Source organism: Thamnophis elegans, chromosome 4 (genome assembly GCF_009769535.1).
Source record: "Thamnophis elegans isolate rThaEle1 chromosome 4, rThaEle1.pri, whole genome shotgun sequence".
Classification (NCBI taxonomy): Eukaryota; Metazoa; Chordata; class Lepidosauria; order Squamata; family Colubridae; genus Thamnophis; species Thamnophis elegans.
The window spans coordinates 68,250,986-68,277,569 of NC_045544.1; the positions used below are offsets into that span (position 1 = coordinate 68,250,986).

Here is a 26,584-nt window from a genome sequence, read left to right on the forward strand (position 1 = left end):
GACTCTGCATGGATGATATCATCATTCAGATCAGTGGTGGGTTGCAGACAGTACGCGCCAGTACAGGCGTACTGGTGCCTGCCTGGAGCACCGGGTACCGTTCCGGTACAGTGCTCCGGAGGGCCCACCCACCCGAGCTCCTTATCTATATTTGAGCTCTTTGATGCTTCTGTGCACACGCACAGAGCGCATGGTCCCTGCGCAATGCTCCACCAAGCAGCTGGACCATCACGGAGGCATCGCAAGAGGTAAGGACGCATGCGTGGCTGCATGTGTATATGCGCGCACACTGCGCGTGTTCATGTAGTGGATGCCGGGCCCCGTTGCAACCATACCGGTTGCAACGGGATCTGGAACCCACTACTGATTCAGATCCTCAGAAGACTTCTCCCAGTAATATCAGGTAGATATTGACAAGTATTGGGAACTCCAGAGGCCTTTATTGCTGTGAAATGCTGCTTAGTACCACTTTCCACAACTATTGCTCCAGGAAAATCAGAACATGCAAACATTGTATGCCTACAGTTTCTTCCCATCAAGTGGCACAGAATATTTCCAGAGATGATACATTTAAAGATGTCTAAGGAAAGGATTGAGAAGCTTGAACATTCTGGGGCAAGGGACTGAGAAGCCAGAACATTCAAGGGAACCCTGTTGTCTTGCCAAAGAAAACAAAGCTATAAATGAATAGCTATAAATTTATTTCCTTAAAGTTTGCTGCTTAAAAGGCTATTCTACTTTTTTTAAAGCATGGCTAAAATTAACTGGTCTGCATTTATAACTTTTTGTAACGTTATTATAACTATTTGATAAAATCAAGTTCTTAAGATTTCTGGGACAACTAATAATAACAGAATCACAGAACAGAACTACAGAATTGGAAGAGACCTTGGAGGTCTTCTAGACCAACCCTCTGCTCAGGCAGGAAACCCTATACTATTGCGGAGAAACTGTTGTCCAATCTCTTCTTAAAAACTTCCATTGGTGGAGCCCTAATCATCTTTGTTGCTCTTCTCTGTATTCTTCCTTTCTTTCTTTTAATGGCTTGCCTGATTTTATACACTCTAAATTTATAATAAAGCAAGATGTATCTTTTCTTTTATGTACACTGAGAGCATATGCACCAAAGACAAATTCCTTGTGAGTCCAATCACACTTGGACCATAAAGAATTCTATTCTATTCTATTCCTATTTCTATTCTATTCCTGTAAATAAGCCTTAAAACCAATTCCAATAGAAGGCACAAATTCGGGACAAGATAAGAAGCAGTTTATAAAGAGCAAAAATTATAACATACCATTGAAGAGAAGCAAATTCCCAAGGCTCCACCTCCCAGTCAACTGCAAAAAATCATCTTGGGATGATGTATAATGGCCTGTCATACAGAAGGTCTTATTACAGTCGGATGACAAACTCATTTTTCTTGGAAGTGTATAATCTAAACAAATGTCAGGTTTTCTAAAAGCAATAGAGAGATAATAAATAAATAAATAAATAAATAAATAATAAATAAATAAATAAATAAATAAATAAATATTGCTTTGTATATGTCCTAAACATTTTTACTGAGGAAAAAAGATAGTAAGAGCTTTATGTTATTTATTCTCTATCATCCATTAACAGAAGTAGCAAGAGATTTAAGAAAATTTGAAGTGCTGTCCAACAGTCCCATCTATTCCTTTCTTTTCTGCCTTAGAGGGTTGTGATTGCTGTAATCCGCGTCAGTAAATTTCGCTTTTCTGCTTCTATTTAAGTGTCCCACATGTAGCAGTAGGGATTTGGCAGCAATTCCACATTCTAGTTTCAAACAAACTGAGGATACAGGCATCCTTTCAAGGATACCTTTCATCATCATCTCTTAAATTTCCCCTGCATTATGCAGTTAATGACATGGAAATAACATTTACTTGAACCTGCAGTTTCAATCACTTCAGTAACATTTCCTATTAATCCCCAATTCTGACTGATGAACCACTAAATAATGAGCTAATTTATATCAATCCCATTAAAATATGAAAAAAGTTCAATGTCTTCTGCCAAAGAACAATTCTCAGTGAAGTACACGGAAGAGCTACTTTGCATTTATCCATCCAAGCACCTCGTGGTTTCCTAAATGCATTTCAAGAATTTTTCATTTTGCCTGTCGTGGATTAGCAATTTGGTCATTAAGCGAAGGAGTTGCTAAATGAAAAACCACTTTGACTTTGTTTGTGCTTACAATTTTACTTCCCTTTTCTCTTCACTTTACAGCATTAGAAGGATAGGATCCCAAACAGCCAGTGAACCCAAAACACAGGGAAGGGTTTTGGGAACTCGGTTCAAGAGGAAATTGGGTAAAATCTTACAGCCCTTTTTCCTCCACTCCACCAGTCTTTGTAACCGAATAGTTAGCAAGAAAAATAATTGATATTTGTGTTTATATTCATTAGAGAGGAAGGGATTACAAGAAAGTAAGCAGGCACACAATGGAGAATACACGCTGAAAGGAATGTACCTGTGCCTGCTGCTGTTTGCCTGGTGTGCTAAAGATCTGGCCAATTTCAGGCAGCAGCTGCAGTTCTAATTAACGAACGAAAATCATAACGCTGTTAATTTGCAGTCTCTACTTTTTAGGGAAGTACTGCAAAAAGCAGCTCAGGAAGAGATTGCTTCTTTAGGCAATTTCTCCATGGAATGGGATAACTTGACACAGCCAACTCGCTGCAGGACACAGCCACAGCTAACGTGCCATGGGATGATAATTCAATGCAGGAAAATTTAAAAATTTAAAATAAATTAAAAAATATTTTATTTTTTTGTCATTCATATTTCATTTTGTCACTCCTTTTGTATCCTTCCTTTAATGGTTTTATTCCACCATTTTTTAAAATATTAGTGTAACTCATGTCCTGCAGTGAGTTGCCCCATGGTGATCTGGCTGTGGTGAGTTGTCCCGCTGAGAGTTGGCCGTGGCGAGTTGGCAGCAGTGAATTCTCATCAACACATTTCTCCATGCTGAGTGGAGTTGGGAACAGATCAGGCACAGGACAACAAGTAATAATTGACTGTAGTAGTGGTGACATGATATGTGACTGACACAGAGAGACTTCAAATGCATGCATTTGACACAGTTACTTTTTCATCACCATTGTAACTGCAATAGGACATTGCTTAAGGCAGTCATTGACTACCTTCAATGCCAATGCCCACAATCCTCTTAAGAATCTCTTCCTTTTCATGGAGCCAAATCATTACCTTGATTTACCAGGGAAACAGACCGAATAGTGCTCCAAGTGCCAGTGGAGAGACTCTCGATAGATCAGACTGTGTATGGAGTACATCAGTACTCAGAATCTGAACACTTAACTCTGCAACTAGTGAAAGTAGGTTACTGCTCTGAGTCCATTGCTGCTATACAGAATAAGCAATTTATTGTACTGTACAGCATTCCCTTTACCAAGAAAGCAGAGAACAGGAAATATAACATATAATGGCATGTCCTAAACAAATTGCATTGGAGCTGTCAGAATTACAGCAGGTCCCAATCTCATCAGTTTGTGACTCTTGAAAATGTGGAATGTGGAAAGTTGAGGACCTCATCTCTTGCCCCTTGGTTGATTAAATCAGGTCCATGGTTGACAGAGATGAATGATTCCTCTTTATGAGAGGAATATATTCCCCTGTCTAAATGTCAACAAACCTTTATTGAAGACCTGTAGAATTATAAACCATTTGAAAAGTTGGTGATCCTCACTCATCCAGGTCATGGTTGCCCCAAAGGTGCTTTTTCCAAAAGACCACTAGACTTTTGGGGTGTTTCTTTGGAAACATTTTGCTTCTCATCCATGAAGCTTCTTCAGTTCTTCAAAGCTTTTTGAATGAGAAGCAAAACCTTTTCAAAGAAAATGTTATTGTTTACTCAGATCTTAAAAGAATAGACAAGGCTTCCCATGATCTCCTTAGTTATACGTATACAGGTAGTCCTTGACTTACAATATTTCATTTAGTGACAGTTCTAAGATACAGAAGCACTGGAAAAAGTGACTTATGACCATTTTTCTCATTTATGACCATTGAAGCATCCCCATAGTTTCATGGTTTACATTGCTTGGTAATTGGTTTATACCTATGATGGTTGCAATGTCCCAGTCATGTGATCCCCTTTTGTGACCTTCTGACAAACAAAGTCAATGGGAAATCCAGATTCGCTTAATAACCGTGTTACTAAATTAAGAACTACAATGATTCATTTAACAAGTGTGGCAAAAAGTCATGAGATGGGGCAAAACTGCCTTTACAATTTTCTCACTAAACAACATAAATTTTGGGTTCAATTGTGGTCGTAAATTGAGAACTACCTGTATATTATTTATAATCTTGGGAGAGCATACCTCTGACCACAAATCCATAGAGAGAGAGTTCCATGGATATTTTTCTTTTTTTCTGGTTGTTCAATGTAGGTTAGTGCCAAATGCTGCCATTTGCCTACAAGGAAGGTATTCTCTGGTGTTTCAGCTTGTGCTAATAATCCAGCTTTCATTTCATCATTTGGATCCATACACATACTATGAAAATAAAAAAAGAGAAAAATCATTAAAAAGTTATCAAAATATCTTTCAAAATATATGTTACCCCTTTCCCAATACTACTTTGCTTATGTTGTTCTATCATGTGCTTTATTGATCAAGGCATAACACAGGAGTCTGATATACACTTTAACAATGGACCAACATATTTTTCTAGAAGCTGCAGCTCTATTGTATATGCAACATTTTTAATGTTATAAAACACTATTTTCATCCAACTGATTTCTAGGGCAAGTAAAACACAAATGCAACCACTTAAATTGATTGAGCAGAAATATCATTTTACACATTGTGCTTGACTCATTGTTTGAACTCGATGCAATATGATAAAATCAGAGTACATAAAAGTACAGAACATGGCAACATTTCATTGGATGTTGTAGCAAATCCCTGATGATAAAAGGCATAAATAATCTGTTCAAATGCATGTTTTTCATCTCTAAAACAAGATAATGGTACCGAAATGTGAAAGCTCCTGAGTTCACATTAGCCCAGACTTGTATCATCAATGCTTTGGAGCCCAGTGAAAATATATGAAGGTAGCCATCTTCAAGAAGTTTGTCTCCCAAATTGAGGTAATCAAATCCAGGTTTGCTTTCTTCTGTAACACATAACAATGATAAAACCAAGCGTATCATTAATCAGAATATCATTCCACAAAAGAGAAGAATCTGGAACTTTGGTTTATTTTTAAATTTAACTTATAGACATGCACAAGTATTATGCACAGGAGCATTTCATTTCGTATTTCTCATAATTTGGATAAAATTAAGACAAGTTTACAACAGCTGTATAAGTAACAACGTAACAATTGTATAAGTAACAAAGAATGAAATTATTGCAGTGTTTTTTTTACTAAGTATTAAAATATACAGTATATATGTAAATTTTAAAATGAGAGCCAATTAAAAAAAATGAGAATGCCTCCAAAGCAAGGCCAATTATACTTTTACACCCTCATCCAAACTGATTTAGAAAGAGTACATCAAATTAAAATTGTGAAAAATATTAAAGAACAAGCAGATCAAATGGCAGTGATATATGAAAATATTAAAAGTATTAACTTAAAGTTACAATTAACTGGTTTTGAGCAAAAATGAAATGTTTTGGTTTTTGTACCGATAATTTAAATCTTTATATCACTAAGTACAAATACATCAAAAAACTGATTAAAAAGTCTAACCGTGCCAAAATTAGCTTCCTCAAAGCTAATAATGTTATAACAGAACTTAATCTTAGCCCTCATCAAAATTAATAAGCAATATATAAAATTAAGCAAATGTCCCTGTCATTTTGTGGGACCCAGAAAATGAGCCTTTTTGTACGGTACCTGTCCTCTGAAATACCTTACCACCTGAGAATGGATTTACCCTGAGCCTTTTGACCTTCCAGAAGGTGCTTAAGGTCTGACTGTCTGCCCAAGAATGAGATGGAAGTATGGAAGGTATAGACACTTGTCATTATTTTGAATTTTTTTCACATTTGGATGCTATTTCTTTTTCTTTTAGTACATATTGTGTTTTTGGCAGTTTATAATTGTTTTAATGTTTTAATGTTTAATTCTCTTCAACACTCAGAGGAACAGTCAATTTTAATAATTTCCACAGCTTTACATGTGTGACTTACCTGCTTCATCAAAACTTTCATGTGATATTAGTGACTTGCTCCTTCTTTTCATTTTTTTGCCTTTCTCCAAGGAGCTGCTTCCTCTGGGAATACATTCAGCGCTAAACCACAACGAGATACTGAATCCTTCAGACATATGTGGCCAACAGTTTTGTCCCACCAGAGGTAAATGGATTGGAGCCACATGCCATGGAGAGAGAAGATGGTGTGGCAAACTCTCACCCTCTGGTTCTTTCTTTGATTGGACTAATTTTGCTCGCCTTAGTAATGCTACAGTTTTGCTGCCAAATGTAGGGGCTGATTTTTGGCAAGGGCTGCTTCCTAAACTTGGAAATTGGTGCAAAGGAAATACGATATGCTGTAAAGGCCTCATCCTGGTATTTGCCTCTAAAATCTTTAGGATTCCTTTAAGGAGGATACCCTAAAAGAAATGAACAAAATAATTAACAAAGGGTCATCATACCACATATTTGGCAACATTTATGAGTATCAATGTGCTTGCTGATAGCTCCTGCTCACTTTCTAAAAAGTTTTTTAAAAGAAATTAATAGACGCATACTACAAAATTAAGTACAACCCTCAAGCATAATCTATTTCTAACAGAGTTTCTGAACTTCAGACAGAATAGAGAGGCATTCTGAGAAAATAAAACAATAGGTCAGTGGTTCTCAACCTGTGGTAGATGGACCCCTAGGGGGGGCCTTGATGTCATCACAGGGGGGTCCACTAAAATGAAAAAATGTTACTATTTAAATATTGAATTAAATCTTGTGGTCCATGGCCATGGTCTGTGACCACAAAATGTATTTAAAGGGAGTCCGTGGTGAAGAAGATTGAGAACCATTGTACTAAATGGATATTGCCATATAAACCCTATATGGACTGTCCTGCCCAGAAGAAAAGCATGGCAGGGTAAACAGAGGATATCCTGCAAATCTAGAAAGTATAGTAAGAAGTGAGCTCGCCAGTTTGCAGTTCAGTGAATGGATGTCTGGGATTTACCTATGTGCTATCTTCCCATCATTGGTCTTTACCCATGCAGCCAAAGAAACAAACCTAAACTATAATAATAATCTTAAAACAGCACTATTTTCAAACCATCAAATTATCTTCCCTGGCTACTTTCCCCTAAATTTCTAACAATTTTTTTTTTGCCCAAATCTATGCAAACTGTTAATATATTTCAGTTAGGAATAGGAATAGGAATAGGAAAGTTTATTTATAGGCCGCCCTTTTCCCTGGGGGGACTCAGGGCGGCTTACAATCCATAGGGGGGGAACACAAACAGTAAAACATATAACGATACATAATTAAAAATAAAACACAACATTCATTCATTCGGGTGGGGACGGATTACAATCTAACCCCAGGCCTGACGGGATAGCCAGATCTTAAGGGCTGTGCGGAAGGTCTGGAGGGTGGTGAGGGTACGGATCTCCACGGGGAGATCGTTCCACAGGGTCGGAGCTACTACCGAGAAGGCTCTCCTCCGCGTAGTCGCCAGTCGACACTGACTGGCTGATGGGATTCGGAGGAGGCCTAATCTGTGTGATCGAATTGGTCGCGAGGAGGTAATTGGCAGGAGGCGGTCTCTCAAGTACCCAGATCCACTACCATGAAGGGCTTTATGGGTGGTAAGTAGCACCTTGAAGCGCACCCGGAGATCAACAGGTAGCCAGTGCAGCTCGCGGAGGATAGGTGTTATGTGGGTGAACCGAGGTGCACCCACAATCGCTCACGCGGCCGCATTCTGGACTAGCTGAAGTCGCCGGATGCTCTTCAAGGGCAGCCCCATGTAGAGCACGTTGCAGTATTCCAGCCTTGAGGTCACAAGGGCACGAGTGACTGTTGTGAAGGCCTCCCGGTTCAGGTAGGGTCGCAACTGGTGCACCAGGCGAACCTGGGCAAATGCCCCCCTGGTCACAGCTGACAGGTGGTGATCAAAGGTCAGCTGTGGGTCCAGGAGGACTCCCAAGTTGCGAACCCTGTCTGAGGGGTATAGTGTTTGACCCCCCAGCCTGAGTGATGGAACACCTGCCAAATTATTGGGAGGGAAACACAACAGCCACTCGGTCTTATCCGGGTTGAGTACCAGTTTGTTAGCCCTCATCCAGTCCATAACGGCTTCAAGGTCCCGGTTCATCACGTCCACCGCTTCATTGAGTTGGCACGGGGCGGACAGATACAACTGGGTATCGTCCGCGTATTGGTGGTATCTTATCCCGTGCCTCCGAATGATCTCGCCCAGCGGTTTCATGTAGATGTTGAATAGTAGGGGGGATAAGACCGAACCCTGCGGCACCCCATATGTTAGGGGCCTAGGGGTCGATCTCTGCCCTCCAACTAACACCGACTGCGACCTGTCCGAGAGGTAGGAGGAGAACCACTGCAAAACAGTGCCTCCCACCCCCACCTCCCGCAGTCGTCGCAGAAGGATACCATGGTCGATGGTATCGAAAGCCGCCGAGAGGTCAAGCCCATGGCTGTCATGGAAGCCATGAACTCCTGTGCCCCATCAGAGTGTTCACCGAGCGAAGGCAGATTGAAATCCCCCAGGACCATAAGCCTGGGGAACTCAATTGCTAGCTCGGCTACCGACTCGAGGAGCGAGGGGAGGGCTGCTGCAACGCTGTTGAGAGGCAGGTACGTTAGCAGCAAACCCACTTGACCCTTGAGGTCCAACTTCACCAGTAGGGACTCACACCCGACAAGCTCCGGAGCAGGGATCCTATGAGGTACTAGGGACAGTACAGCAGCAGTTTCCAACCTTTCTCACTTGGCGAACAGATGTGGGGGGGAGCAGGGATTGTGTGGTGCAGGTGGCAGGTATGTGTGTGCAGCTCCATTTGTGCAAGCGGCAGGCACATGCATAAATGGAGCTGAGCGTGCAAATGTGCCACTTGCACAAATGGAGCAGTGCGCACAAACATGCTGCTTACACAAGTAGAGCTGCACACACATGCGTACTTGCCTGTCGGTGTGCTCTTGGGTTACAAAAGGGCAGAGGCGTGGCACCAGGCCACGGCCCAGGGGTTGGGGATTCCCGAGTTAAAGGATAACATACTAATTTGACAATCTTAGTAATAAAACACAGATATGAAATCAATAATTAACTTCAATTCAAAGTACTTCCGTTTATTGTTAAAATCTTACCGTAGCAGGTGTTTTTTCTAAAAAGATCCTTAGAAGAAGTGTGAGTTCTTCTGAAGATGTGCTTGAGCTCATCAGAGAAACCAGCAGATCCACTAATATTTTCTGACATTCTGAAAAGCAGAATCATGGTTTTAAAATATTATTCCATATTATACTAAACTCTGTTAAATCTGTTAAAAATTGGATGCAATCCAACAGATTTAATCTAATAAACTACTCAGTGTGGCTTCTAGGCTTCTTTTCTTATTTGTCCCAACAGCAATCCTTACAATGCTAGATTTTTTTCCCCTTACATCAGAGGAAATAACTGAAAACAACTACATAGACTTGTGATTAAGGAAGAAGTATCTTGCTTCATATCCATCTGCTGTTTGTTCACTGCTACAATTTGTGGTGTGTAATCACGAGCGCAAAGACTTACTGCTCTAGAAGATTTCACACACACACCATAGCAATGTAAAAATGTAAACAAATATGGTGCCATAGTGATGACATAAAAAAGGGCACATGTATTTTAAACCCTTTGGGTTATATTAGGAATAACAAAGGCAAAGCAATTTCCAATAGCTACAAATAATACTAAATATTATATTCAGCATCTTTTGCTTGTGGAACTACATAAGTGATATTAGTTTTCACCTCAAATGTGATATAGATTGAGATACTTCCCCCGCCTTGAGGGAGACACTAATAGACCCTCTATCTTAAACAATGTTGTGAGGAAAGCTAGATAGCTTCATACCTATACTCTACCCAAACCTATGCTAAAATAAGTAGAACTGAAGCAAAATCAAAAGTTTCCAGAGAATAAGTAAAATAATCTATGCAAAATGTAATTTCCCAGTTAAGACATGCAACTGAAGTCACATGCTTATATAGTAAATCATATATTATGAAGACAATATATACGAATCAATTTTCTTGAATTAGTGTCATTTATTTCATTTTCCTTATATGAGTTTTAAAATATCTACCTATTTATCTGAAGAGATTTATCAAACCAGAAAAAAAATCAATACAAAATGTTATTGATTCTGTACCTAATATAATAGAGGCTATTACCTAAGAGTGATGATTCCCCTCTCATGGTTATACATCTTTCTTAAAATTGAAGATTAAAACTGGTTCTCTTCTGAAACCCATTAGAATATGGATCAAGACGGAGAGAGTTGGAAAGACAGTTTACACTCAATCTAATCATTATCCTGGGGCAAATATGAAGTTACATTAAATACTCATTTACAGACAAAAGCTGTATATAATCCAACAAAACAAAGCACAATTAAATCTCAGTATTTTATTAAGAAATTATCTTATTACTGTAATGCTCTCTCACATAAACCTGTCTAGCTTTGCTAGACTGTGCTCATATTAGAATATATTGAAAATATGTCACTGAGTAGGAACATGAGAGTAGCTGCCAAGTGTTAAAGCAAATCAAAAGGAAATATCAATTTTTATATACAACTCACCATGAAAACAGGAATCTGTTTGTGTCAATACATGGAGGAATCCTCCCAGAAGGCTCTTTACAGCTCCCTAAAAACCAACCAAGATAAAATAAATTATACTCATCATGAATTAATAAAATATCCAGCAGTGATAGGGAAGTACTGTCCAGCAATATGTTACAGCTAAATGAGTAACAACCCCAGCCCCAATGTTTTTTTAACTAAATCCTTTGTATTGCCCTGTTTCCTCAAGTTCGTAATTATGTTTTCACATTATCAAGCTCATTGCCAAGTTATAAGATGCAGAGACTGTAGTCTAGATATATAAACATGTCTAACATGTGAAACAATTTGCTCTTGTTCACACCTCTTCTCTAAATTCTACATTCTCCATCAACACAGTGTTTTCACAGCAAATGGCCTCATCCATTATTCCCACATTTATTTCCAATCTCTTGTTTCCATGCCTGTTAAGAATGTCTGTGTTGCTATTTAATGTAAAGTTGATGGGTATATGACTAGATATGAGATAAGCCTGGGCAGTGACTTCCCAAAGGTACTTTTTCAAAAAGCAGCTGGACTTTGTTTTTCCTTGAAGATGTTTGGAAAAAGCACCTTTGGAAACCATGACCTGGATGATTGAGAATCTCTATATAGACATGCAGTGACTTTGTTTACCCAACACAATAAAGCCATCCAACTGAACAATAAGACAATGTGCATTGTCATTTGACTCCTTATACAACAAACTCCTTTAAATGTGCTTTAAGTCCTCCCTAAGGCCAGGTGTGACAGTTAAACTAGCAGTAGCAATCATTTCTAGTTAGCAGGAGGAGGAATTTGAAACCAAATATTAACCTGGTATTTGAATGACATCCCACTGTTTCATGGGATATTTCAGGTCTGGAACAGCCTGATTTCAGAGATGCTTTCTCAATTTTTGGAAGTGAACTTTCTACAAAAAAGTTATCTGTGATCTGGAACCCATGGATTAGCATTATGAACACATTTAGAACACAATGGATTACTTAGTGTTCCAGAAGACTCACTTCCAGAAACAAACCATTCCTGGATTAACACATTCCTTCCTTGTCATTGGAACTAATTATTCTCTTAAGGCAGAAAATGACAATTGTGTGAGATATGGAAGCCTTAGGATAAGGATTCCTTGAAGGTTTCCTCTAGTTGAAATGCTGAAGGTTCCTCAAATTGTCAATTGATTCCCCTCTTTTCTAGGCTTTGTAGGAATATCTCTCTTGCTTCTTCTGTCCAAGCAATATATTAACAGACAGAAATATGAATATAAAAACAACTTATAGGTCATCTTCTATTCTAACTATGTTCACAATTTAACACAACATAACCCATAACTAAAACCATGTATAAAATAATAAACAAAAATTATCCACATCATCTGATAAAACAGGAGATACAGTGGAAAACAGAACCTCAACTAAAATTTATACTCCATGTGAAGTGAACATCTTTTGCAAATAGAAAGTCAGACAATGAAAACGAGTGTCTGCTAGCCCAAGACAGAAATTTTTTACAGCTTAAATATGGTTACTGAAAGGCTATTTTTTTGTTCTCATCAACAGAGAGAATATTTCTCCATCAACTCTTACAGCATAAACAACCTACTGCCAGTCTCTAAAGTAAAGTATTATGCATCAAACTCTTCATCACTAATATGTTGAACTATGTCCTCAAATGAACCAAAACGTAACTGGATTAAAATGGATTAAATAGTTTGTGATCAGAACGTGGTGAGAAGCCAATCATTGTTTTAATACTGGGCTTCTGAAATTTTGCAGTGATGCGACCCCTTTAATTAATTTAATTAATAAATTTGTGTGACTTCCCAAAATAAAACTCTAGGCTTAGAGTTTGGGCAAGAAATATACTTTTAATAAATTTTATTTAATTTTAATTTAGCAAATAAAACAATGATAGGCTCTTCCCACTTCATAAAAGAAAACAATGCATTGGAAATAAACAATAAAACAACCAAATTTTAAACCATATTTCTAATAGGAAAAATGTTGAGTTTTGCATTATTTCTAAAATCTGTTATAGTTGAGATAGCCACTCATACTTTTAATTCTACTATTTTGGAATGGTGCCTGCTCTTTACAGCAGCATGAGGAAGTACTCCCAGTGATCCAGCTTAGTATCTGTAAACCAATGCTCCAGATTCACCCTTGATTTGCTTGGACAAGCCAAGCAAAGTAGGAATAAATGTGACAGCGATTCAGCATTGGCTGTCCAAATCATACAGGGTAAACATATAAAATCAGAACTCACTTGGCAGCTGGCTTATTCAAACAAAGTAGAGAGAAAAGCCAGAATCCTGCCTGACAACACCAGAAGCTTTCCTTCCCATTTTGCTTGGACAAGTCGATAACTTGTCTAAGGAAAATAGATGCAAGTTATGACAGCAATACTGAATTTCAAGCACAAATCCTCCAAATTTGCAGTGTAGCACGCTGTGTGAACTGGGGCATTGTATTAAGCCATTACTCTCTTTGTTTGGGCAACTAGATTTTGTTAAGTTGGTTTTAATGCTTAAGAGAGTCTGAACCAGACTACCATAATGTGGTTTCTTTGATTGGGATAGATGGATTTTGTCAAGCTGTGTCTGTGCCACAGGGTTGTGTGAATCCAGCCACAAGGATATATACCTGTTCCATTAGTAATGTTGCATTTTTTTCTTTTAGCCTGACTACTTTCAAGAAGCTGTGGAAAACATGAGTGAGCACTTCTAGGCTCGGACTGCCAACAGAAAGTAAATGTAATTCCAGCATACATAGTTCAGGATATATCAATTCTCCTTGAATAATATTTTCAGCAAGATCACTAGGAACACTGCAGTAGCCAAAACATCCTTGCTCTCTTTTAATGTCTGTTCCTGGGGAAAAAAAGAGGCACATCATTATATATGGAAATTCCATTATTCAGAGTCTGTTTGCCCTACCCATCTTTTTGTGTGTGTGAGTCTTATCCTGATACCCAACAATAATGTTAATTACCATATTTTTCAGAGTATAAGACAAACTGGAGTATAAGACGCACCAAGGTTTTAAAGAGGCAAATTAAAAAAAGTTTTTGCACTCTAAAGACCTCCCCAAAACAGCCCGTTTTCGCAGTTTTTTTTTAAAGGCATGAATAGCCTTTAGGAGGCTTGTAGAGTGCTCCTGGGGGATGGGGAGGCCCCCCAAAAAAGCTTTTTGTCAAAATAAATTGCATTCATAACCTTTAGAAGGTTTATAGAGTGTTCCTGGGGGCTGGGGGGGGGAAATTGAGCAAAAAATGGCCCATTTTTCACTCATTTCTGCCCTCCCCAGCCCCCAGGAGCACTCTGAAAGTCTCCTACAGGCTCTGCACGGCCATTTTGGTGAAGGGCGTGGGGTTTCGGGAGGCAAAAATTTGCTGTATTCAGTGTATAAGATGCCCCAGATTTTCAGCCCCTTTTTTGAGGGAAAAGGGTGTGTCTTATAGTCCGAAAAATACGGTATTTGACAATAGAATAGATGACTAGAAATCAAATATTCTACACAGTCCAAAGTCCCAAATCCATTTGTAGCATACTCTCAGTGAAATGTGAAGGGTAAATCATATGCACTCATATTCAATGTATGTCTGGCCTTAGAAATGGAGTTAATTAGATACAGAGGCATTGTACATTATATGACAATAGGTTGACTATTTTGATGGCTTTTTATTTATTTATTTACATCTTCATTAATAATGCTGCTTACAAACCCTGTTATGTCAATTTGAGTGAGAGTTTATAAAGGGTTGCATTGTACTAAAAAAACACCACATAAGGTTTGTAACAGAGGTCTCCAATCCCCAGGCCATGGCCCGGTTCTGGGCCACAGCCAGTTTGTAACCAGAGTGATAGAGATTACGCTGCTCGCATAAACAGAGTTTCACGGTACACATGAGTGCCCATGGCATGTGTGAGCACATACACCTGCAGGTCACACAGAACCATATACTCTTCCCCCACCCCACCGGTCCACAAAGCTAGAAAGCTTGGGGACCACTGGATTATAACATGGAGCTCCCATAAACAAAAAATAAAAACTCAAGTTGTATTCTTGAGTGACAAAATTATGAAGCAAACAAGAATGGAAGAAATAATGTAACTGCTTCTATTTTTTCCTAATACCATTATTGCAGAATTTTCCAGGACTCTGGTGTAGTTGTCTTTATGTTCCTCTCAATTGCTGATTCAAACAGCAAATTATAATGATGAACTAGGAGGTGGGAGGAGCGAAAGTCTAATAGGGTCAGTTTTAAAAACTGTTACACAACACTTGAACAGGTCTATATCCTAAAGGACCTTAGGATTATCAACTATGGAAAAAATATTCTACAATTTGCTATTTCAGTGCAAAAGGGATTACTCAGAGCTCAAGTACTTGCCTTCATCCTTGCTTTCATTGTCATCTGAATTACTTTCACTATCAGCATCATAGCCTTTTTCTTCAGCAAAAAATTTAAAACAATAGCATTGCGATTCATCAGCTTCTTCAGATATATCATCAGGCCGAGACACAGGTTCCTTCTCAGACTGATGGGTCTGACATGGCATTACAGAAGTTTAAAATGTGCAATTAGAAATTAGACTACCGTCTATTTTCATAGATTCTAGACTTCATAGCACTGAAAACTATGCTGAAATATTGACAGGTAAAACAGGATAGAAAATATCTATCTAAATATACTAACCCCCACTTCCAATTAGGTACCTACATTCCTTAATATTTTACATTCAATGTACGAAGAATATAACAGACAAAACAGAAATGCAGGGGAATGCAGAATAAATAAATGGGAAGGCAGCATTTAGACTAGTAAGTTTTTGGAATTCACATTCACATTCTGGCTTAGTCTTTTAGTTCACCATGCATCCTAGGTTGCCCAGTTGTTTTGCATACTCACCCCCCCCAAAAAAAAACATTCTAGATCAGACTAAAAATCCTATCTAGTCTAGTATTCTGGTCCAGCTATTTACAAAACTTTTGAAAAATGAGACTGTATTTAAAAAGAACAGGAAAGAAGAATCAAATTGTTGTAGAAATCGTGGAAGTTACTCAAAGTTACAATAGTAGCTCAGCTAGAATATGTATGCTACCCATTTCAAGAGGATGGTAATATGCCTAAGAGCAACCCCATAACTGCAGGGCCTGGGACAAGTAAACAAACAATAAGAAACATGCAATTTGAGCCAGTTATACCTTTTCTTTCTTTTCTTCTGAACGATCCAGATCAGTAAAATATGTTCCCAATGCAACTCGAAGCAAAGAATCAAATAAAGGCTTCACCAACTCTGTTTCCATTACTCTAGCTTTAGTAAACTGTTCCCTCATTTCAAGTAATATATCTTCCACACAAATGTTCTAAATTTAAGCACAAATAATTATTCACTTTTAATTCATGGAAATGCTATCAAAACCAACTACAGTTTCTTCTCTTATTTGCATTCTATGGTAAACTGTTGCTGAAAACAAGAATCAACATTCATTTCTCCAAGGATTTTTTTATATGCTGTGCTCCCATTACAATTATTATTTCCAACTAAATATCTTTGTTGCATTCCAATATAATATACATGGTTTCATTTTTAAAAACCCTACAAAGTTACAAAGTTATTGTATTAATTTTGAGTAAGGGATACTACAATTTCCACTACATCAGAAATTGGAAAGTACACTTCTTATCCCTTGGCAGTTTTTATTTTGCTCTCATTGACTTCTTTATGGAAATATATTTCTATCCATTTTTGATAGTTATTTGTATTAGTTCTCTTTTGTATTATTATTTGCTATCTCCTCAGGATTACCTTATTAAAAGGAATTACACTCCCTTTTAAACGCTGGTTCTCAGCTGTCCATTTATAATTATATTCTTGCAACTCATCCAAATTACTTGCACTTATTATTCACACAGGTTTTCCCCTTGGTTTTATCTTTGCCACAAACTCTGCACTACACTCAGCCCCTCCCCTCCGCAAAGCTGTTCAAGAATGTGAAGACCTCACAGCACAATAGATGGCATGGATTGTGGGGCTTGGGGAGAGTTGAGAAATGCCATTCTGTCATTCTGATACATTTGGTAAACTTCATTAAACTTATAAATTCTGCTTGTCATGAGATACTTGTTTCAACATGCCAAACAACTGGCTTTTTTAATCCACTTTCTAAAGCATCTGTCAATTAGAACCAGGATTGTCAATATTTCATGAGGTTTTAATGGCACATACCTGAAGAGACTCCATTTCAGCCTTCTGCTGGAAATTAGTTGCACTGTGTAAACAAATTGCCACCAGAGCTTCCAAAAGTCTTATGCCGTGCAGCGACCAGTCATTCTCTTGCATTAAGACATGTTTTGATTCTGCAGTGCCATCAGTCGAAGCTTGCTCTGCATCTGAATGCTGGTGAGAGATCGATTTCTGTTGACCTATATTGTCAAGATTTCCATCAGTATTATTGTCCGACTGCCCTTTCCCATTGTTCACTATCAACTGCGATGAGCCATTTTTGAAAAGGAATTCAGTAGGTTTCTCCTGCATACCTTCTTCCTTTTCTTCTTTCACGCCAAGTTTCTCAATAATCATGGCTATTAATCTGTGACATACTTCAAAACCACCAAGTCTATGGAATTGTCTTTGGAATACTGCATTACACAAATAGATCGAACGACACATTGACCAAGTATCTGCTGCCCTGTGTATATGTTCCAAGGAAGGTAGAGTCAAACTTTCAAATGACAGACATGGAAGCTTATGGCTGAAAGGTTCACTAGCAGTACTATCATAACCTGAAGTATCTTCAGAATCATTTGTTGAATCTCGATCAGCCTCTGCTTCCTTACTTACGCATAAAAAAGTAACACAGAGAAATATGTTTATCATGTTGAGGTGAACATCTTGACTGACTGATTTCTTCCTTTTCGGATTCACTTCTTTGAGCCCAGCATAAAATTTACTTAGGCTCTGAGGCACATCAGAAACCATTTGCTGTCTATGAACAGAAGCATCCAAGTCTAAGGCAGGCACTTTGTCTTCACTGTCCAAACCATCCACATCTGGCATCAATTGATCTGTCTGCTGATCTCCAAGGGAAAATATTAATGTTTCAAATACTTTCAATGAGTATGCTCTCACACTGTCCAAGTAGTTTAATTCAGTTATTTGATTTATTCCATTACAGCTTAAAAATAATTCTTGTATTATTCTGTGGAGAAAAAAAATATTTTAAACTGTTATCAACTAAATGAAAGAGAGAGAGAGAGAGGGAGGGAGGGAGGGAGGGAGAGAGAGAGAGAGAGAGAGAGAGAAATAATTTACTATAATGCCATATGTTATTGGGGGTTGGCTTATTAACGCTAAACTTCTAAATTCCTTTACAAACATTTTTTCATTAATATATAGTTTCTTGTAGTTAGTACAGGATAATCTAGTGGGAAGAAGAAAAGGATTCAGTCAGCAGCTATTCCATACTTGGAGATGACAAGAACTGAATTTGGATCTTTTAATCCAAAGCATGTACTATGCTGCCAAATTATGCTATACTATGCTATTCATATTTCAAAGCACAGCTTTGGTAACTGATTGCTACATTTTTAATAACATACATGAAAAAAGCAACTGAGAAGTGGGATGCAATAAGCATAGTAACATACAAACTTTTATCAGAATACTAGACTTTGGTCTTGAACATATACTGTGGGAATTATGGAATATGGGCTTATATATTTCCAAATAATACAAGAGCTGATTTTTCTATGAAGCAATAGTTTTTCAGAGCATTGAGGAGGTCTTTTGGCAGGACCTTAACTATCTGAAAACATATGTGCTTATTTATCTTTAAAGATGCAAGATTTGTCAAGAGAGAAGAAAATAAATGTGGCCTCATATAGATTTAGTGTAGAAATAAATTCCAAAATTGGGCATTTATGTAAATCTAGTATGGAATATAATCTTGTAAATACAACAACAATATAATTTCCTTAGTAGGACCTTAAGAAGTTTAATCCAAGGCCAATTTAAAATGGGAGCTATCCAGGAGTAAGAATTTATGACTTTGCCGATCTTTACTCATCTTCCTTTACTATCACCAGTTACGTTCTTAGCTTCCAATTTTATTATGCCAAGAAGATGTATGGAAGAAATTGGCCAAATATATTTATCCCCTCCACAATGAACAAAATGAACAAACCTGGATTTAAACAGTATTGGTAGAGTCTGTAAGTAGATCTGAAGGACTTCCTGAGGCAGACATCTTTTTTGATAGCCACTTGTTTGAATAAAAGCAGTAGTTGCACCAGTTTGTTGGGAGTAATGAGCCAACTCAACACCTCTCTGGAGCACTGGGCTGAATATATAATTGTACAGCTTCCACTGAATAATCTCATTGCCTTTTTGGATCAAACTGCAAATATGACTAGCAATCTGCATGCAACGCAGTTTGTCATCATCCTCAAAAACAAGGCTCTGATATGCTTCCAAGGCATCCCATTTCAGAAACATATTTTCAGATCCTCTGCTAGGCAAAATTCCTTGAAACCTGTATGGAGCTGATGAACTTGACGCTGATACTTCAGCAGCATTCCCATGTAGGAAGTCATCAAGTTCTGCAAGTTGATCACAGTCAATGCTACAGATGTTGCAAGAGGCATGTGTCACTTTCTGAGAAATTTGTAATCCTCCAAGTTGTTCTAAAATAAACTTATTAAGGATGCTTAATATATGTGGCTGAAAATTTTTGAATGTTTGTGATCTGAAGGAATGAAGCAAGGGGCTAATTACTGATTTAGGATCCATGCAGCAACATATGCCTACATTATGGATTCCAGTTAAGATCTGAAAACACGTACTGTTCAGAGAAAGTTTTTGCAACAATCTCAGACACTGGTGAGCACAAACAGCAACACAGCAACACCGGTCAGGATAATGAACTTCCCCATCAGCTGTTTCTTCAAAAGGACTCTTAGAAGCTTGATTTTTAAAAGTAGAAACTGGCAATCCTGAGAGATCTCTGTGGTGATGCATGAAGTGAGAATACTCACACCGCCTGTGCCGTTTTCTCGTGCACACAGACTGATGAAGTTGTTCCGATTTCACCTTTTTGATAGTGCTGATTATTTTCATAATGCTGTTGATGAGCGCTTTGAGATACTCTGACGCTTCTGTGTTAACCTCTGGGCCCCTGGCGCATAATCCTTCCATCTGGAGTGCTGTGGTTTCAAACAGTTTGAAACCCTGCTGCTGTATGAATTCGTGAACTAGATCCATTGCTTGGCTAAAATAAATTGGATTAGAGGCTGCACTCTGAAGGCAGCAGATTAGAATTTGCAGAACTCCTTCTATGAACTCGGGCAAAAGAAGGAATCTGTGGCGATTCTGTGAGAAAAGATTAACTTGCAATACGTTTTGTAAAGTTCCTTGCGATCTTAAAGGAAAAGGAATAAATAGTGCATCTAGAATACATTTCACTTTTAAGGCTGCTTTAAGTAAATCAGTAAGATTTTTTCTCAAATTACCAGGCATAGTATCAGCATTAACATCCACTGCCATAAGATGCAGCACCGTCCTAAAAAGCATTCTCTGAACCAGAGCAACTGATTCTTCTGTCCAACTTGATGAAACAGCTTCATTTTCAGCAGCATTATTTATATTATAACAATCTCCAAGTTTAGACAAGAATTCCGTTAAAGTGCCTATCACACTGGCTGTCAATGCAGACTTGTGGTTCAATGCAATATCAAACTTACATATTTTTTCCAGCAAGGACAGTAAGATATGACACAAATCAAAGGGAGAGTTATCTAGATAAGTGGCAGATGGTGTAACTGACTCATCTGAAGCCTGAACAATACCTTCTTGAACTGGAATGAATTGTTGGGAGTTCTCCCTTCCATAGTTACAGCTCTGGACCATTTCAGATTCTAGAAAGTTATATCCACTTGTTACAGATTGCTCTTTAGACTGATTTGCTGGAAAAGGCTGCAGAAGCTGTGGTCTCCTGTGCCTTATCATAGCGCTAGTCTTCTCATCTGAATTGCCTTCTGAATCAGAGGTGGAGATTTGGGATTTCCTAGCATCCCTCACAGAATATCGATGAGTAGTTTTGCGCTGGCGTCTGTTCTTCCATGAAGAATTTAGCTTTCCAGAAGCCTGAGCAGACAGATGAACATTTTCTCCTATATTTGGTTTTTCCTGAGTAGGTTTCAGAGAACTTAGGGTTGTCTCTTTGGTCAAACATATTTCAACAGAGAAGGGCAGATTAAAATCTATAAGAAAACAGGAAGGTTATTTCAATTGATACTAGAATCTCACAGCTTGAGAAACAACTGTGTCATCATACAGTATCATCTAGATGTAAATTTATATGGCCAACCTATTACTTAAAAGATCTTTAAAGACTTGCCACACAGAGGGCAAAACCTAACTGTCAACAACATATATGCACCTAAATGTTTTTAGAATGATCTAAATGGATGTTATTAAGATTCACCTTGTAATAAATATAATCTATCTAGCTAATTCAAAAGTGTCCTGACCAAATCCATTTTCTTTTTTTTCTCTGGTTATATATAACAAGAACTATAGTTTTTAAATATGAAATGCTACAGATTATTTATTTTGGGAAAAGAATTTAATGAAACTAGCTGTAGTACAAAAATTAGCCCTTGAACACAAAAACTGATGCCAAACTTTGAATAAGAACTCTTTAAATCAAAGCTAAACAAACCCCTCAGTTTAATTTCAGACACAACTCGGTTCAGTACCCTGTCTACAATATATGACTCTTCATTTTTCCAAGTTGTCATGAATATTTATGAAGCACTTTAAAAAGTACATTTTATAAGGCAATGGAGAGATGTAGAATACAATTGTAAAAAAGCTCTACGATACCTATTAAACAACCTTGCTTTTATATGGTTATATGCACAGAAATTTTAGATGATCACTTATCTGGAAAAATGTATTTCAACTTATAATTATAAAACATATTTTAAATTTATGCATCAAGATTACAGAGAATTTACCTATGGCCTTTTCTTTCTCCACAGGTATTTTCCATACTAGTGGCAGAAGCGATAGAAGGAGAGTAAGAAGGTCTTCTCGACAGGTAAGCTCCTATTAAAGAAACAAAAACTCATGATTTTGGGATAATTCTGAAAAATAATTTACCATACATTCATAATCAAACCTGGATTAAAGATTTATTGGGGTTTTTTTTTCCAAAGCTTCTAATACCAATTTACAGCATTCTGTATTAACATTTTAACCATTTAACCTGAAGTGAAAAAAGTTACAGGTAATCCTCAAAGTAATAACTGCAATGGAGTCCCCCTTTTCAGGTCAGTCAGAAACAGTTACTAAGTGACCAATCATAAATTGAGGACTACCTGTAATTCAATTGAGCTCTAATCCTGAGAAATTTTCTTTCTTCCATCTCTCAAGATTTTTCTCTAGTTCTTTCAATTTAACCTAAGGTATGGCTTTAAGACTGGAAATGCCTTACATAATCAATGTGTTCCTTAGACTTCCCCTTAGATTTCAACACAGCTAAATTTACAATAACATTTTAGAACAGCTGGCAGAAGTTTGGAGTACTGTTTCATAACATTTTTGGACTACCGTATTTTACTATGGCAATTGCTTCACAGAATTCAGTTTTATTGCACGCCCTTTTTAACCTGTACATTAGTAATATAGGGGTGCCCTCCTTTACCTTTCTATTTAATCCAGTGAGACAACAGATACCGTGATCATTTTTACCAGTTATTTTTAAATGATACTGAAGCCTACATCAATTTCAATCAGGTTTTTCTTTGATCTCTGGATAGATTGGCCCCAGGACAGATTTTTCTTTTTATTAGCTTAATCAATTCCAGAAAATACTAGGAATATAATGGGTTCTTGCCTTGTCTCCAAATCCGGTTTAATATTCACATTAAAATGGTAAATGAAATAACCAATTTGGAAAAGAAATACCATTAGTGTGACAACACCAAGGTAAACAGACATATAACTGCAAAAATATTGTATAGCCACAAAAATAAAACAATAACAAATAGAAGTAATATTGTCTAAGACAGTAATGGCTTAATCAGGTTATTAAATTTGTACTGTCTGCATTTCCACACCAGGTTAAATTGATAAATTGCAACTCTGGTTTATTTTTAAATAGCAAGAAATTTAAACCTGCCTATTTACTTAATTTATGATTCAATGTATTATGAAAAAATTACCAAGTTTAGTTAACCTATGAGTGAACTGGCTGGAAAGAGATCCTATCCTTCAAATCATTCATATCTGATTACTTCATGTGGGTAAAATACCCACCATGTCCTACATTATTAGTACAGTGGCTAAAAGCTACAGCACTAGTTTCTATCTTACAATGTTGGCCTAATGCAGGGGCGTCAAACTCATGTTATCACGGCGGTGTCACATGGCATATCAGGACTTTTATCCCCTTTGCTAAACTGGGTGTGGAGTATGGCCAGCCTGTGATGCATCCAGCCCGCGGGCCGGGAGTTTGACAGCCCTGTCCCAATGGAAGGCTTTTGTGTGAACCATAAAATACGACCAATAAGATTGTAAAATGCATCTGTCATCCTGATCCTGGCTGATATAAAAATCCAATTTCAAAACAGAATATGAAAGTGATCCCAATTAGTTAATCTTCTTTATAATTATACTGTAAGTGCAATGAAGGATATGTATCATATTTTTTTCACTCAAATAGATATTTTTCCAGCTAAATGCATCCTATTTTGACAAATGTGAAAACAACATTTACCTGATCAATGATGGAATTAAGTTTAGTAAGCAAAATGAATCCACGACCTTGAATAAGGTAATGTCCAAGGGCAGCTATGTGTGTTTTCTCTTCCTCTTCCTCCCTGGCTTCCACCCTTTGGTCCACTGCATTGCAAAGATGGCTAACATCGGACAAAAACTCTCGTGCCAGAGAGTTACTCGCAGTGCTCATGTCTGAGCTGTCACGAATAAACAAAAGGTTTTCAACATTAATAAAAAACATGATTTCCAAAGATGTAAGGAAGCTAGAACAGTTTATATAGTTTGTACAGGTATCATTTTTTAAAATTTGTGACTTTGAGTCAGTTTTTGACTCCTGGTAACTGCCTCGGCTAGTCCCTGCAATTTTCCTGGCAAGGTTTAGCAACCTAAAAGAGCGACACCATTTGTCAGTTAACTGGCTGCTACTATAATTTATACTATAGTACTAAATATTTTGTTTCCTAGATTAGAATACTTTCCCCATATATTAGAAAAAGATATGTGAGAAATCACCTTATATTGCAAGCCTATCAGTATTTAATCGATTATAATTAAACAATATGCATATTATTGGCATACATACAGGACAGATACTGATTTTTTTAAAATAAATAATTTATACAATAAGCTAACATTTCTAAAAAAAATGATCGACACATTCTCAACTCTTTAAATCTTTGCAAAACTGTTCAGTTTCAAATAAATGGACATCAAAACATTTTGAAAAGCTATTAACAGAATTAGCTTTGGAAAAGTTACAGTATGATACATTCTGTTCTCATCTGAGGACAGAGAAAAAGAGGAGAATATTAAAACAGGAGTACCTTAGAGGAAATATGAAAGCATGTATTTAAAATTTATGCACAAATTTAAAATTTTAATAAGCTGTATAAAAATTAGGATGGTCCTCATATATCTTCCCTGATAAGAAAGCAAAATAAGGGTTTCTGCAAGGATTGCTACATTTAGCTGTTTAAAATAGTTCTCAAAAATCCTTCCTAGGAAATTACTTCTAATGCATTACATGCAAAGAAAAATAAGTGGAGAAGGAAGAAGAATGTCTTATGGCGAACCTATGGCACAGGTGCCACATGTGGCACTCAGCACCCTCTCTGTGGGTTTAGTTCAGTTCAGCTCCACTGCACATGCACGCGTGCCTCCCGCCAACCAGCTGGTCGGCAGGTCTCTGCCACGCATGCACAGGGCAGGGCATGTGCACGGGGGGCATGTGCGCATGCACAGGGGGAAGGGCGCATGCAGGGGGTGCACACATGCACAGAGGCTGTGCGCGCATTCCATTTGGGGGGTTTGGCAGGTGCACATTCACGTGTGTGTACACTTTGGGTGCTCAGTCCGGAAAAGGTTAGCCATCACTGTCTTATATAAATTCAAATTTACATAATTCTGAGATGGAAAGGAGGAAATGTCTATACATGGAAACACTGGAAGCTTCAAGTTTGATTATCCATTTTATTCACAATTAAATTATGGTACTAATGAAATATGTTGTAAGGTACACACATTTTTTTTTAAAGGTCAAGTGAGATTCATGTCAGCAGTACTCCAGACTGTTTATTAGATACTATTAGTCTATAAAGTATCCCAAGTTTACTTCAGACACATGAAAACCTATATAAGATTTAGGGTCATACAAATTATCCTGCATCAGAGGAAGACCTACTATTTAACTTCTATAATTATAATTTCGTTGTTATTGCAAGCAGTAGAATTGTAAGGGAATTATCCTGTTTTCTACAATCTTCGACATCTTGATTCAGTACACTTTTGTGCTTATTTAAATATTTTTAAATACGCTCAGTCCCCAAAACTCACCAGATTACACTTCCTCTCTCATTGATAGTAATTATCAAGCGTTAAATAGATATGTTCTCAGTATGTCTGTTAGCGACTGACCTGTAAAACAAGGCATGTATGAAATAAATAAAATGCATACTATGGCTAATAAAAAATGTACCTAAAAATAATTGTTAGAATCCTTCACAAATTAAAAGCTCGCTTAAAAAACACAACTTCATTCCTAAAGGCTGCATATTGTATGCTATATGCTTAATCTATACTGCTCTCATTTTTCTCCAAATGTATACAAGAAATCAGCAGAATACAGAACATAATTAATTATTAAAGACAGGCTGTGTTCAAAGTGAATATGTAAAAAGGTAATTAGAAAATGACCCAAAATGAACATTATAGCTAGTATTCAAGAATTGTGTGTTTTTTAAATCACTTTCTATTGAAAATTTTAATTACAATAGTTAAAGCAAACTAAACAATTTAGTTCCCATGAAAATCTGATTATTTATATAATTATTTCCTGGACTCATGTGTTTTTGACCTTAAGACTTTTACTTAATTTATTAAGAAATAGAAAAGGCAATTAATAAAGGTTATGTTTTAAAATGTGCTCTAATTTCTTTAAAATTTAAATATTCTTTCAAAGAAAACTGATTTAGAAAGAAACAGTTTGAACAGACTGGTTGAAAGTAGCTTCCTGCTACAACATCTCTCCCAAATTATCTCTTCCAAATTCACCTTTGCAAAATATTCAAATGTGACCAAAGCCTTTAAAGTGCTATATAAACTAAATAGTATAATAAATATATATATATAATAAAAATCACTTAAATATGAGCCAGCAGTGTGCTGCAGCTGCCCAAAAAACCCAATACATTTCTAGGCTGCATCAACAGAGGGATAGAATCAAGATCAGGTGAAGTGTTAATACCACATTATAATGCCTTGGTAAGGCCACACTTGGAAAACCACATCCAATTTTGGTTGTCACGGTGTAAAAAACATATTGAGACTCTAGAAAGAATGCAGAGAAGAGCAACAAAGATGATTAGGGGATTGGAGACTAAAACATATAAAGAAAAGTTGTTGGAATTGGGTATATCTAGTTTACTGAAAAGAAGGAATAGGAGTGACATGACAGTAGTGTCAT

The 26,584-nt window shown here is 37.3% G+C and overlaps 1 protein-coding gene across 1 annotated transcript in view; it reads right to left on the minus strand.

Moving 5' to 3' along the window:
* Nucleotides 1-26,584, minus strand: part of LYST (lysosomal trafficking regulator) — a 107,023-nt gene that overhangs the window by 66,287 nt on the left and 14,152 nt on the right. The window contains exons 2-15 of the mRNA XM_032216001.1: nt 25,456-25,536; nt 23,621-23,819; nt 21,858-21,948; nt 19,025-21,098; nt 17,068-18,040; nt 16,043-16,204; nt 15,228-15,384; nt 13,478-13,704; nt 10,818-10,884; nt 9,346-9,455; nt 6,193-6,613; nt 5,026-5,167; nt 4,372-4,545; nt 1,299-1,459 (exon numbers count right to left, since the gene is read on the minus strand). Coding sequence (XP_032071892.1) covers nt 1,299-1,459; nt 4,372-4,545; nt 5,026-5,167; nt 6,193-6,613; nt 9,346-9,455; nt 10,818-10,884; nt 13,478-13,704; nt 15,228-15,384; nt 16,043-16,204; nt 17,068-18,040; nt 19,025-21,098; nt 21,858-21,948; nt 23,621-23,812 — 4,951 coding nt within the window. The 5' untranslated portion in view covers nt 23,813-23,819; nt 25,456-25,536. The remainder of the gene's footprint in view (nt 1-1,298; nt 1,460-4,371; nt 4,546-5,025; nt 5,168-6,192; nt 6,614-9,345; nt 9,456-10,817; nt 10,885-13,477; nt 13,705-15,227; nt 15,385-16,042; nt 16,205-17,067; nt 18,041-19,024; nt 21,099-21,857; nt 21,949-23,620; nt 23,820-25,455; nt 25,537-26,584) is intronic.